Raw genomic sequence first — 13,219 nt, forward strand, 5'->3', positions numbered from 1 at the left:
CAATCGCTGAAATTTCCTAGTGGCGATGCATTCTTCCCTAAACCCTCCAACTAAGCACATAACTTTAGCTGATGTACCATTAAGAGAAAGCCTAACCTGTACATTATGCAAAACGAATAGGGATGGTGATTTTACAGAGAGAATACATGAAGGTTAAACAACTGAAATCTAGAGCAGTTAGTTAGTTGCCTCATACTGGCAAGGCTGGAGTTAGATCGGCCGGAAAAGGGGTGATTTCCGATCGGTGAAACTTAACCTACATGTTGAGCTTTACGCCTATCTGGTCTGGGTCTGGTGTGATCGACTTGGTCCGACTCTGCTCCATGATGCCTGAACTTATTCAACATGCACACAGCAGCTAGCTGGGCGCCAAGAGTGCCACGGCCTCGCGAAAGGAAGATGATGCCACCAGCAACCAAAAGTCCATTTGCTATCCACTTTGTCGATGTGCTTATCGATTTCGTTTTCGGAATGTCCACCTCGCTTTGTCTAGTTTCCTGGATGCGAGTCTCGTCGCTGGGCTCTAAATCTGATGGCACCTGAGAAAGGAGATGATGCATATCAGTGGATCTCTTTGGTAAGTTCATCAGTGCATCAGTTGAACAAGGAAAGAATTCACAAATGCAAAAAATCTAAATTCAGTGCTGATGTTGATATCAGTAGAACATTGGCATAAGTGACAAGAATTGGACAAGCAGAGAAACATTTTGTGAACTTTCATTCCAGCTTCCTAGTCAGGCAGTCAAGTTAAATGGAGGTAAATTAGATGTATCCGGATTGTAATAGGGAAGGCATAATAAGTAATTTATCCAGGATTTAACAGAGGATGATGAATTTATTGCACGATATTGATTAGTAGTATAATCAATATTACTACAGTAAAACTAGAGATTATGAAGAAACTTGCATTTAGTTTGAAGACAAATCACTTGGTTGTTCAGAAGCAACACAGGCAAGAAAGAGACAAATGAAGGCAGCAATCTTTAGTAGATCTATGCTTTCTCACAATTTTCCTTTTCTGATGACTAAATGACAATCTAAACTGTTTAGAGTTAGACCATTTTAAGCACAGCAGCTAATAATGCTTACCTTCTTAATAAGTCTAAGAAGAGCAGGGACCAATACTGAGCGACTAGGATGAGAGGAATAGCCACGCAATGCACTGTTTGTCTTACACACAAAGCTCCATATTCCTTTGGCGAATGTCAGTTTTGCCATCTCAACGTTGAGGCCGGCATCTTCTTGATGCACCACTGTTATCTCACAGGCGTCCCTACCAGGAACTGCAACAGAAAGCTTCACATATCAAGACTTTGATCAAAGATGCCAACAAAAATAAAGAAATAAAAATAGCATGTTTGGTCATGAACTCTTTGATGTAGAAAGTAACATTAGACTCAAGCAGAAGTTGGAAAAAACTGATTGCTGAGTGCCAAATGTTATCCCGTATAAACTTAATAAAAAATCATTCCTGCCAAGATGGTTTTTAACTGGGGACAGAAAGGGTTTAATTGAGCAAATGAGATGGCTTCTAATAGTATGGATTAAAGACAAGACCTAGTCAAACAAAATCTTCCACTAAATAAATTTGACAAAAAAGAAAATCTTTCAGTAAATAATGAAAGAAAATAGTAGCAGCAGAGGTACTAAACATGCTAAAAAAGGCAGTAACATAAATTTCAAATATATAACTTGCTTGCCTTGTCTTATACGCCAACCTGATCTATAAAAACGAACTCGTACATATTTCTTTTGACGTGGAGCTAGAGGATGCTCACATTCCTACAAAGGTCATGATAGATAATTGTTATAGAAAACAACATTGGAGTGTTACAATGAATAAGAGAAAATTTCAGTATAGCATGAAATCAAGCTGCAATGTTTGGTCGATCATATTCAATTGCTGTATCTGAAAGACAACAGTCCTTAAGTGACCGAGCACAGCTTGCATAGAAAAAGTCTGAACGCCTCTTAGTTAAAGGCCATTGGATACTTATAAGTCACGTCAGACTTAATTAAATTTTGAAGTTGAACTTAGGATACGTTGGAGTCCAAACAGAAAAATGAAAAGTGTCTATAGAGTTGCATCAAAGAGCACGCACTGCAGTATCATTACTTACTTAAAATATAACATTTGAAGCTGCATTTCTCCTTATCTCTATTTATTTTGACCTGCTGTTTTATGTTTATCATCGGTGATAATCTATTATAAGGTAGACTGCTAATGCTACCCACATTATCAAATAAATAGAATAACATTATATGTCTGTATGCTGAAGTCATCTATTAGAATAAGACAGCAGCCATTGCAAAGTACAATTTTTAGTCATTAACTGTTTCACGTTTCTGATATAATATCTTGTTTTTCCCCCCATTGAACCAACACCCCAACAAATTTGGAAATAGAAGATATTACTGGCCTGATCAACATATTTGGAAAACACTGCACACAATAAATTGGATTATCAGAGTAAGAAGAGGCCTTGATGTGCAGTGCATGTTCAGTTATCTCATATTATAACAATATCTATATTTTTCTCATCAAACTAACAATTATTCATCCAAATCTAATTCATAAATACAAAGTAGACTGCAGGCCTTAAGTGACAAGCTGTATTTCTTACTCTAAATTCATATCAAAGGGAAACTTGCAGTAAAAGGAAAAGAAAGACATACAGTGCTCATAAACTTCAGAAAAATTCAAGGAAGTGCATGACAAAAAAAAAAGACTGCTTACCTTAATGAGACAATAGAAGGTTTTGTCCTTTCCTTCCCAGATTCGCCATGCTAACACATATTCTCTTGGTGTAAGAAGAGGGAACTTCTTCAAAGAACACCCAATCTCTATTCCACTATCCTCATCTACCTGTAGCTGCTTATGCTGGATTAAAATCCTGTCCCACACTTTTCTGTACTCATTATCCATGTAGAAATCTCTAAGAAGTTCCGTGGAACAGTTCTCAAATGTTGTAACACTATGATATTTCAATGGCTCATCCTGGCAAAATAAGAGAATAATAGTCAGAAGGAAGCATTTCCTTGAAGTTATGAATTAATTTTCTTCTTCATCTTCGTATATTTTCTACTACAACCTCAGAGGTCAAGGTCTAAATCAAGGGGGAAATTCCTTTTTTTTTGGAGAATAGCGGACTCAGGTTTAAGGAGCACTATAACCTCCAACAAATATAATACTGAACTGTAGAATGCAAGGGTTTAAGCCTAATTTACAAAAGTGTAAGTAATACATGTAAAATCAGAAAATATAATGGTGCTATTCTATATCACCCAATAGTCATTCAAGATAAAAGTTAATAAGTTGATTAAAAATGCTACAGTGATATCATCCATTGATATTAAACAGAATAAACAAAATTTCACTAGGAACAGAAACAAAAAAAAAAAAAAGATATATCTTACTGATAATTTAAGAAGAAAGAAAAACTTTAAAATATAGCATAAAAAAGAAGAAGAATGCACTAACAACATTATTTTGGGCAAATGAAAAACAAGTATGAGAAGCAGGGAGAAAATTCTGATGTTAAGATACTAGAGCGTGGGAAAAAGCAGCAAAAGAAAATTTATTAGATCCTATGTTAATTTCTAAAGACTGTGTTATGATAGTATCTGATGTGGGCGACTGAATTAATCGATAATAACAATTATAACAAGGAGATGACTAACCGAAAAAACTATAACAAAAACAGAAGAAAAAAACTATTTATGCACAAATCGGCCATACTTTTAGCCTGTAGCACTTGGCTTTGTAAGATACAAGATCATTGCTTCTGTCAATCACATGTTCCCATCTATCGTCCCCTTCAAGATTGCTGTCCAAGCTAATCATCAAATCTCTCAAATCAGCATCGGATATGATTTCAGATACCCTGCAACAAGATCTACACCGAGTTTACATAACCGGGAAGAAAAAAAAAATCTCTTTTTGAGCACTGAAATCGACATCAAAACGGAAAAACCCAACTGGAGATGGAGGGCAAACCCCGATGAAGAACCGCCTCCTGAGCTCGCTATCAATGAACCCTGAGCGCAGGAGGCCCTCTGGATTCGCCGGGAATAGAAGAGCCGGAGGAGCTGCCAGGAGACAAGTAGCAGCGTGACGATCGCCGTGGCCCACCCGCCGCCGGCGCTTTCCGGCCATATCTCTCCCGAATCGAAGGCGGAAGCCCGGAAATAGGACCGAAGGGTTTCGGATCGCGCCATCTAATTCCCGAAGCCGTGAACTTCCTTGCGAGGTTTTATTCATCTCGGTCCAGAAAAAATACTTTATTACTGCATTTTATTTATTTATTTACCTCACACCCCAAGTTTTTATGCTTTCTTAAATGTCTTTATTAGTCATCAGGGTTTGATGCCGCAGTAAGAACCTGTGATTCAATCTTCAACTATGATATATTTTAAAAAAAAAAATTTGCAATCAAAAAATGTTGGACGTCTATTGGTCACTGGGTGCACAATCAAAGGATGCTGGACGGTGGTTACTGTGTGGTCTAATAGAAAATTTTCTTAGGGATATGCTAATTGAAATTTATCATTAAAAAAAATACTTTTATTAAATTAAAAATGGCAATATTAACATTTGCAATACAAATGACGAGATTTTAAAATTTGATAAAATTATTATTATCACTTTAGAGAATTCAAAATTTCATATTAAATGTGACGTGGTTCCATCGCCTGCTCTTTCTCATCCTCATTCTAGAAATAGAATGAAACGGCGAAAGAGGCGCAAGAGAAACAAGAGAACGCGAAACGCGGCACCCACCCGTTTCGCATCCCTTCTTCTCCTTTTCCCCCTTCCCTCGCGTCGCCCCCGGCGATCCGAAGACTTTGACGGCACTTGCTATTCTTCCTCGGATAAGGAACGACGAGGATCGAGCCTCGGGCGGATGGGTGGCAGGCGCTGAAGTGCTCTCTATCTCTCTCCTTCCGGGGGAAGGGAGAGGGAGGCAGGGAGAAACACATGGGGAACTGTCTTTGCTGTAGGTTAAGACGATCCAAACTGGACGATCCGGCAAAAGAAACAGGTGATTTCCGACCTTCTTCCCCAAATGAAAAGGCCTGTTTTTTTGGTATTTGTCCGTCGATTGCGAGGTTTCTTCAGCGTGATCAGCTTCGAAATGGCGTCCCCGATCGGGGAATTAATGCTGGTTCCGGAGGTATATTAGAAATTGCCCCTCATGCTAAGAATTGATGACCGGCGATTTAGATTTTTAAAATGTGCCATTTCGAATTCTGTCCCAAGGGCTGATTATTGAAGCAAATACCTGAGAAAAGCTCTAAGCATCACTTGCATGGATTCACGTGCATTGCAAACGCTTCATTTGGATTTGATAAATTGTTTTGAAACGAAGAAAAGTGTGTTGGATTCTGCTTTTGTCTGTAATTCCCTGCCATGCTCATGTTCTTAGAAGAAATAGGCTTCACTTGCATGACTTGACGAAGTTCATATGTAGGTAGTTGGTACAAACAAACAAACAAACAAAAACAAAGTAATTTGATGAATTTAGTTTGACCTTCACGCTTTAGATATTGAACTCTATCTTTGAAGGAACAAGCTACTTTTATTGGTTAACATAAATGTAGTACATTGCAAGAACCAACCACTGAGCATGCATTCATGTTTACTACAAATTCAAGCTTGTAAAAGAAAACTGATTATACTTTCTTTTTGAGAAGAAAGTAGATTGACATTATGAGTGGTGCTAACTTTGATACTTTGATCATTTCTTGGCTTTGGGTAGATGTTATCTCGTGCCACTAACATCATGTGAAATACTCCTCAGCTCAAATTGGTAAACCTTCCTTCTCACGGTCCCCTATCAGAGAACAGAAAGATTCAGAGATGACCAGCAGTCCTCTTCCATTGCCTGTGCCAGTCAAAGATGTGGAAGACTTTAGTCATATGTCTGGCCATCGGAATGTTCAAATATTTACATATAATCAGCTGAAATTGGCTACCAAGAATTTTCGTTCGGATCATATACTCGGTGAGGGAGGGTTTGGGTTTGTATATAAAGGTGCTATAGATCGTCATATAAAGCCAGGTTTTCCGTATACTCAAGTGGCTGTTAAAGAGCTTAATCCAGAAGGACTCCAAGGAGACAAGGAATGGCAGGTAACCACCATTCTTTCCAAAATATACTTTTCTCCATGACTTGTTATGAACATTGGAGACATTAAGGAGGATTACATTTTTCATTCTTTAAGGTTTTCATACAGGAACTGTCAAGTATTTCCTTTTTCCTCTTGAGCTAATGCAGAACTTGCAAACTTCGACTTGAATGATCTGTTAGAAAGTTCAAAGTTTATCAGCTTGTTACTTACTTGTCAGGCAGAAGTCAACTATCTTGGGAATTTTAGTCATCCAAACCTCGTGAAGCTTTTTGGCTACTGCTGTCAGGATGAACATAGACTTCTTGTATATGAGTACATGGCCGGTGGAAGCTTAGAACATCACCTATTCACAAGTATGCCAATTAATCAACCTATTCTTGTTACTCAGAAGCTCACTTTGCTGTTCTCTATTTGGTATTTTAGGGCATGAAATTGTAGCCATTTTGCTAAAATTTTCTACATTTTAATTGCTTATTATTGTGAATTACTTACTTCACTACCAGGAGGCTCCATCGTCTTGCCATGGTTGACTCGGATCAAAATCGCTTTGGATGCTGCAAAAGGGCTTGCCTTTCTTCATGGAGCTAAACAACCCATCATCTATCGTGATTTCAAGACATCAAACATCTTGCTCGATGCGGTTTGTTCCCTGTCATCACTTTCTAAACTCTGTCATGCCAATTGAACCCAAGAGATATTGCTCTGTTAAGTTTCTTATTTTCGAACTGATCCAGTGTTCTTAACTATGTCGAATAAGTAGAAGCTTTCACTTGACGCAGGAGCACAATGGAAAGCTTTCAGACTTTGGGCTTGCGAAGGAGGGTCCTATTGGAGAGCAGACACATGTGTCGACCAGAGTCATGGGAACTTACGGCTATGCAGCTCCAGAGTATATACTGACGGGTAAGCAAGAACTTCCAAGCATTTAAGAACCTTGAAGGTTCTCTGTAGAAATCTCTACGGACAGTATCACAAATTCATCAAAATCTTTGATTTTATGGTTTATATGATAAAATTTAATGTTTTGTGTGTGTGTGTGAAGCAAAAATATGAACTTGGAAACCTCTGAATCGCCGTAGTTTTTTCTACTGTGGCACAGGCCATCTGACGGCGAAGAGCGACGTGTACGGTTTCGGGGTGGTGCTGCTGGAGCTGCTCATCGGCCGGAAAACATTGGACGACAGCCGGCCGAGGCGGGAGCACAACCTCGTCGACTGGGCCCGGCCCCTCCTCCTCCGCAGCAACAAGCTGTTCCAGATCATCGACCCCCGGGTGGACGGGCAGTACACAGCTGAGATCCTCCTCAAACTGTCCCGCCTCGCCTACGACTGCCTCAGCCAAAACCCCAAGGTGCGTCCCCACATGAGCGAGGCCGTAACCATCCTCGCCGACTTGCTCGACCGCGAGCAGTCCGCCCTCCGCATCGCCGCCGCACCGAAAGTTCACGAGGACGCCGCGGTGGGGACGGAGAAGAAGAGAGAGTCGGCGGAGCATGGCAGGAGGACGAGCAACCCTCCAGGTGACGGAGGTCTTCAGCCATGAGGTCCCAAACGTCGCACAGCAGGGCGGAGGAGAAAGCAATAGAATTGTAACCAATTTTCCCTCCAAATATCTCATCTTCCAGCCTTGATTCTAGAGAGTGAAATAAAATGGAACTGAAATTATAGAGATCAAGCGAAATCTTCATCAAATTTTTTGCCCTTGACGACGAAAACCCTAATTTTTGCCCTTCTTGATAATCATCAGCTCCTGCGTTTGTCAGATCGACAGCGTTCTGCACGCCCATCTTCGTTCATCATCATCTTCATCATCATCTCAAGTGACAACAACATTTCTTTTCCCAGCGGCGAAGCAATCGAGGCTCCGCCAGTCGCTTTCGGTGGGTCTCGTCAACGCCCGCTGAACCCATGAATGCCGTCGACTGTGCAGAGTGTGGATCGGTTGAGCAAAAGGAGGACGACTGCCATTCGTAGTGCTGCTGTTTCCTGTGTACGGCTCGACACCAGAAATGAGTGAGAGTTACAGTAATGAGTAACGACGGAGGACACCATTTAAATTAAAACCTTTCTTCTTCCTGCATTTAAAACCTCTCTCGCCCTCGAAAGCGAAACCTTGCTGCTTTCTCCATAAGCCACGGCGTTGGAGCAGCGGAAGTCTTCGCTTCGACGAGGAGACGCCTTTAATCCTCGAAAGCAGCGACCTCCAACCGCCCTCCCTTTCCCCCCTTCCGAGGCCCTCAATTCCTTTGGCCTCATCATTTCCGGATCTTGATCGCGATTTTCCTCTCGTCGGTGGCAGGTACCGGCTTCTTCAGCTTTTCCGATAATCGTGTCGTCCTTTCGAGTGCCCTTCATGTTTTATAGAGTCGATTGGTGGATTAGGTTGTTTCCGGAGTGAGTTGAGTTCGTTTTCGGTGGTTTCGAGGCTGTATGTGCCTTTGGATTCTGCAACTAGTGGAGGAACTCATTTTTTCACTTATTGATTTCTTCTCGGCCTCTAGTTATCGTCTTCCTCAGTCAATTTGGCGGACTGAACTGGTCCTTTTTCTGCCTTCAGGTGGAAATTTTGTTTTTTGTGTGATAGTAAAAAAATTTCTTTTCTTGACTTGTGAAGAAAGGTGATGGTGAAAGTTTAACATTTTTTTTTCCTTTTTTGTAAGAAAAAATTAACGGCGGGATGAATTTTACTGAATTTCTAACAAATCCATCGCTTTACTTTTTGTGCAGCGCTGAATGGTAAATTGTGTGCAGCATATTGAAGCCAATTTTACGTGGCTTTAAGAGATCAAGTTTTTCACAGTAGACTTCAACTCAACTATTTGTTGGCTATGTCGAAGAGGAAATTTTCATTATTATGAGTGGCGGTAACGTAGAGGTGATCAGCAGCAAGGGCTGTTCAAGGCTCTTCGTTGGTTCTTCGACCTTGCTTCCAAATAGTCTAAAATTCATGGTGATGGCTTCTCCTGCTTCATCACTTTCTGAGCCAACTCTTCCTTTGCCACGGGGTCCTTTCACCGGTCTCGTTATTTGTGTTACTGGCCTCTCCAAAGGTGCTAATGAAATTATTCTTCTTCTTGTAAACATCTTCTACAATTTTTCCCCCTTAAAAATAGTATCCAATCTCATCTTTACGTTAGCTTTGTGATTAGTGCACAAATCACGATCGCATCATCTGTTCACTATATGAAGACCACTTTACTGCAAAATGATTTTGAAGCTTGACACAATCTTTTTTTTTTTATGTTTGAACTAATCAGGAGTAATGGTATGCTTGTGAAGATAAGTAGGTATCAGTTTGTATTTTGAAATTTGAATACATTCATGTAGTGTATTCTTTCTTCATAGTAAATAGGATAAAGTAATATCATTGATGAAAGCAAACTGATAAGTTTTTGGGATTTTATCAGCTCATTGTTCCTAATTTCATTTAACTTTGGTTAAGAGTATGGTTGTTTTGATTCACCTTTAATTATCCATGTTATGACATGCTCCTGAAAATGAGAGTTTTTAACTGCAAACTTATTCATCCTATATCTCTCTCTATTATTTCTGTGACAGAAGCAAGAAAAGAAGTCATGGCAGCAACTCACAGACTTGGTGGTCAGTACAGTGCAAGTTTGAATCCTCAATGTACCCATCTAGTCGTGCAGATATCCTTAAATAGTTGAATTGTTTCAATTTCACCTGAGTTCTCGTTTACACTAGGTTTCCTGTTCCATTTTAAATTTATTTATCAAATGTATTTGGACAACTATAATGACAATCTTTTGATTCTGTTGTCCCTTGACTATAATACAGCTCTATTGGAAGAAAAGTTGACCGTGCTATGCAGCATGGATCAAAGAGTGGTCTTTTCGTTGTTACTTTAGGGTGGTTTGTGGACAGTGTAAAGAGAAACAGTAAGCAAATATTGCTTTGCTATTGGATGTAAACTAAAAATGTGTCATTTGAGAATTGATTGTTAAAGTACTCATTGTTTCGTACTAGTGCTAATGCTTTGATTTTAAAAGTACTCAATTTTTCCCACTAGTCCTTATGCCATATATTCTTAGTTATGTCCCTGTGATTATAGGTGACTGCTCAAAAAAACCCTTATAGTTTTTGTTGCTTCCTACTACAGCGAGGCTGAGTGAGACTCTTTATAGTGTAAAAAGTATTGGAGAGAATGGCTTGCCTTCAGGGGAATTAAATCGAATTGTTGGGGTTCCTGGCAGTGAAAAGTCTTTTCTCCCAAGTCCTGCTTTTGAAGATGACAAATCATTGGGTAGAGGTTGGCGAACTCCAGTAAAGTCTCCCAACAAGCAACAAACTTTTGGTGGACCTGTTTTTTCCAACAGTTTTGTCTATATTGATCCAAAAGTTTCAGATGATATGAAGGAAAAGGTAATAGAGGGGACTCTGTGTAAGTATAATTTTGTGTTTATAATACTTGTCACTTTATCAATCTTAGAGCATACTGGCAATTGAAGTTTTGGACATAAGTTATTTATTAACTTATTATAGGTTGTTGAGGCAGTTACTAGAGAAGGTGCTACTCTTTTGGACAACTGGTTTATTGGTTGCCATGCAAGTCATATTGTCTGTGAAGGTCCTTCTATCCGGAGATACATCGGTCTTGCTAATAACATTGTATCTGTAAGTTTTGTTATGCCTCTCTCCCCCTCTATCTGATACTCCTACATAAAATGGCTCATTTATTACCTAATCTGTTTACAATGCTGTGTCAGCCACTATGGATACTGAAAACAACAAAAGAGAAGTGCATACAAAGGCTTGTACATTTGTCTTCTGACCTCGCTGAGCAGACGAACATGATTCTTGAGAGTGATCAAGTTGCTGGAAAGGTATTCAGGTTTCCCTTCTAAGTTTGTCCTGTCTTTGAACTTTCAGGTCTTGAAATTTAATGTCAAAGTATGACACCTCAGTTATATGAGTTCTTCAGAGTTCTACTTCAATACTAATTTTTTCAAACTACAAACTTTTTTTTTGTGCTTTTGAATTCATTCCTATAGTAAATTTAGGTTTTCCAAGATATAGTTATAATCATATTGATAGAAACAACGTCGACTCTACACAATGATTTTATAAATATTAACTCCTTTAGGTTAGCTTTGGCGAAAGTCCACATCCAGTTGCTTTGAAGTACAGTTACTCTCTTCCACATGGTGTCAACGTGAACATTGAAGAAAGGCTAAAGACTGTTGAGTTGGCAAAATTGGGTGTAAGGAATCGTCGCACTCGTCGTATGCAAGTAAAAACACTTTATTTATCATTATGTTAGAATCCCCTATGATGAATTTGCACTTATTGTCATTTTTCTTGAAACCAGTCGTGCCAGGTTTCAATTCATCCAATCACCCCCAGCATTCTTTTGGAGTCCATCTGCTGGACGATATCTGAACCGACATCATCTGCCCGTATCTACACAGAATCCTCTTGGATTGAAGATGTATCTGAGCACCATCCATCTTGTTTTTCAGGCGATGGTGGCAATTCTGAAGCTTCCTCAGAAAACTTCTCGCGAGTCCTAAGAGAAAGGTAGTCGCGAGAATTTATCATCCTTTCTCTTAAATTTGGTTGCAATAACTGACTCTATATCATCCATGTGGTTTCAGTGAGAAGAGGGAGGTCATCTTAAAATGCCATTTCCTTACAATACTCTTCCCACTGGATCGCTTTGGGGAATTAGGTCCTTCATCGAGATCGTTTTTCAGCAATCATGGATTTACTCGTATTCAAATTTTGGAGCATATATACGACTTTTATCAGGTAAAAGAGTTCCTCTTTTCCGTTGTGACTTCAATTTTAAACCTTGTGCATACAACTTCGAACTCTAGAATTTCAAAGTTGTGCAAATATAAGCTTGCAACAGCAGTTACATTAAACTATCGACTCTGTTAATTGCAATTTTCTTTGAAAATTTGAATATTTACTCAGTTTTTTCGTATCTTTTTGTTGTTGTTTATGAATTCAGGAGAACATGTTGGTGGAGGAGATCAACCTTGCAATACACACAGACTCAAGGCATGCTGATCGACTTAGATCAATTTATGCGAGCAAAGAGCCAGTAGAACAAGGTTTTGTGGCATTCAAACGTGTAGATTTTATTGGAAGAAGACGAAGTTTTGAAAAACTGAAGAGAGTAAATGAGGAAAGTAATGGAAATTTGTACCAACTTTTGATAAGAGCGTGAAATCTTTGTTTGTTTGTTTTTTAAACTTTCAACTTCATTATTTCTTCTTTGTGTTCTTAATTGTACAGTCGTACCTTTGGTATTTTCTGTATCCTTGTACGTGAAGATATACTGTTGATGGCTCAAAGTTGATAATAATTTCTATTTCTTAATTAATACAAACACATACAAAACACATATACATGTAATCTATTATCAGAAACAATTTCATCTAACAAAATAAATGGAATGAAAATCAATCTCCAACCTTCTAACAATCCATAAACAAACTCAACAGCAGCGAAGTTAAACATCGAGGCTCACTCAATTCAATTCTTGTGTTTTCTGTTGCTGTACTTGTCTTTGATCCACTGCAAGCCGCTTGCAGTGCCCTCCTTCACTTTCCTGAGCCCTGTCGACGTGATGGCCTTCGTCTTCTCCACGCCTTTCTTCATGTTGTTACCGCCGCCGCCGCCGCCGCCGCCGCCGTTCTTGCCTTGCGAGGTCGGGCTCGGGTCGCCACTGTAGTCCCATTGGTCAGCCCACGAGAGCCCGAATGAACTGTTCCTCTCCATCAACTCTTCTCTTCTTGTTCTTGTTTGGTGCTGGTGTTCGTCCCAAGAGAATGGAGAAGGGATTGACTCTGTATTTATAGAATGAATGTTCCAGTTATGTTTCTTGTTTGACTAGCCAACTTAGTTTGACTTTGGCGAGGAATGAATTGAAGGAGGAAGGTGATTGGGAAAGGACATCGATGGAGGCAGGAACACGGCATTAATGGGCAGGTGAACGACTCTTGACTGCCTTCCTTCATCAAAAATTTAGAATAAATAAATAAAACAAGTAAGAACAAAAAAAGAAACGCAAAGAATCTCTTCAAAATGCCGCACGTGACGCCGCTTTCCAGCAGGCAACG

The 13,219-nt window shown here is 39.6% G+C and overlaps 3 protein-coding genes and 1 long non-coding RNA gene across 6 annotated transcripts; 2 read left to right on the top strand and 2 right to left on the bottom strand.

Moving 5' to 3' along the window:
* Positions 1-79: 79 nt before the first annotated feature.
* On the bottom strand, positions 80-4,218 carry LOC141815057 (uncharacterized). 2 transcript variants are annotated; one of them, XM_074703021.1, is made up of 6 exons: positions 3,998-4,218; positions 3,740-3,884; positions 2,738-2,998; positions 1,701-1,782; positions 1,090-1,283; positions 80-539 (listed from the first exon to the last, which is right to left on the bottom strand). In XM_074703021.1, the coding sequence occupies exons 1-6, from the start codon at positions 4,216-4,218 to the stop codon at positions 252-254; spliced, it is 1,191 nt and encodes a 396-aa protein (XP_074559122.1). In that variant the 3' UTR covers positions 80-251. The 2 variants fall into 2 exon arrangements, with proteins under 2 accessions (XP_074559122.1, XP_074559121.1); XM_074703020.1 differs by having other exon boundaries at positions 3,740-3,896; positions 3,980-4,218.
* Positions 4,219-4,883: 665 nt separating this feature from the next.
* Positions 4,884-7,794, top strand: LOC141814587 (putative serine/threonine-protein kinase PBL17). Its single transcript, XM_074702526.1, has 6 exons — positions 4,884-5,042; positions 5,802-6,133; positions 6,350-6,485; positions 6,636-6,772; positions 6,912-7,035; positions 7,232-7,794. Exons 1-6 carry the CDS (start codon positions 4,979-4,981, stop codon positions 7,672-7,674), a joined length of 1,236 nt encoding a protein of 411 aa, XP_074558627.1. The 5' UTR covers positions 4,884-4,978; the 3' UTR covers positions 7,675-7,794.
* On the bottom strand, positions 5,565-6,748 carry LOC141814588 (uncharacterized). The gene is made up of 3 exons (XR_012600495.1): positions 6,625-6,748; positions 6,389-6,475; positions 5,565-6,304 (listed from the first exon to the last, which is right to left on the bottom strand). It is a non-coding gene; the product is annotated as an uncharacterized LOC141814588 (long non-coding RNA).
* Positions 7,795-8,239: 445 nt separating the features above from the next.
* LOC141814824 (uncharacterized) lies at positions 8,240-12,435 on the top strand. Of its 2 annotated transcripts, XM_074702774.1 has the most exons (11): positions 8,240-8,430; positions 8,859-9,181; positions 9,690-9,781; positions 9,928-10,030; positions 10,252-10,514; positions 10,635-10,766; positions 10,859-10,975; positions 11,236-11,382; positions 11,461-11,669; positions 11,747-11,900; positions 12,106-12,435. In XM_074702774.1, the coding sequence occupies exons 2-11, from the start codon at positions 8,986-8,988 to the stop codon at positions 12,322-12,324; spliced, it is 1,632 nt and encodes a 543-aa protein (XP_074558875.1). In that variant the 5' UTR covers positions 8,240-8,430; positions 8,859-8,985; the 3' UTR covers positions 12,325-12,435. The 2 variants fall into 2 exon arrangements, with proteins under 2 accessions (XP_074558875.1, XP_074558876.1); XM_074702775.1 differs by lacking the exons at positions 8,240-8,430; positions 8,859-9,181 and having other exon boundaries at positions 9,718-9,761; positions 9,930-10,030; positions 12,106-12,434.
* The last annotated feature ends 784 nt before the right edge of the window (positions 12,436-13,219 follow it).

The sequence above is a fragment of the Curcuma longa genome, chromosome 21 (assembly GCF_044706935.1).
Source record: "Curcuma longa cultivar G26 ecotype Majalengka, Jawa Barat chromosome 21, ITB_CL_G26_1.1, whole genome shotgun sequence".
In the NCBI taxonomy this organism is placed as follows: domain Eukaryota; kingdom Viridiplantae; phylum Streptophyta; class Magnoliopsida; order Zingiberales; family Zingiberaceae; genus Curcuma; species Curcuma longa.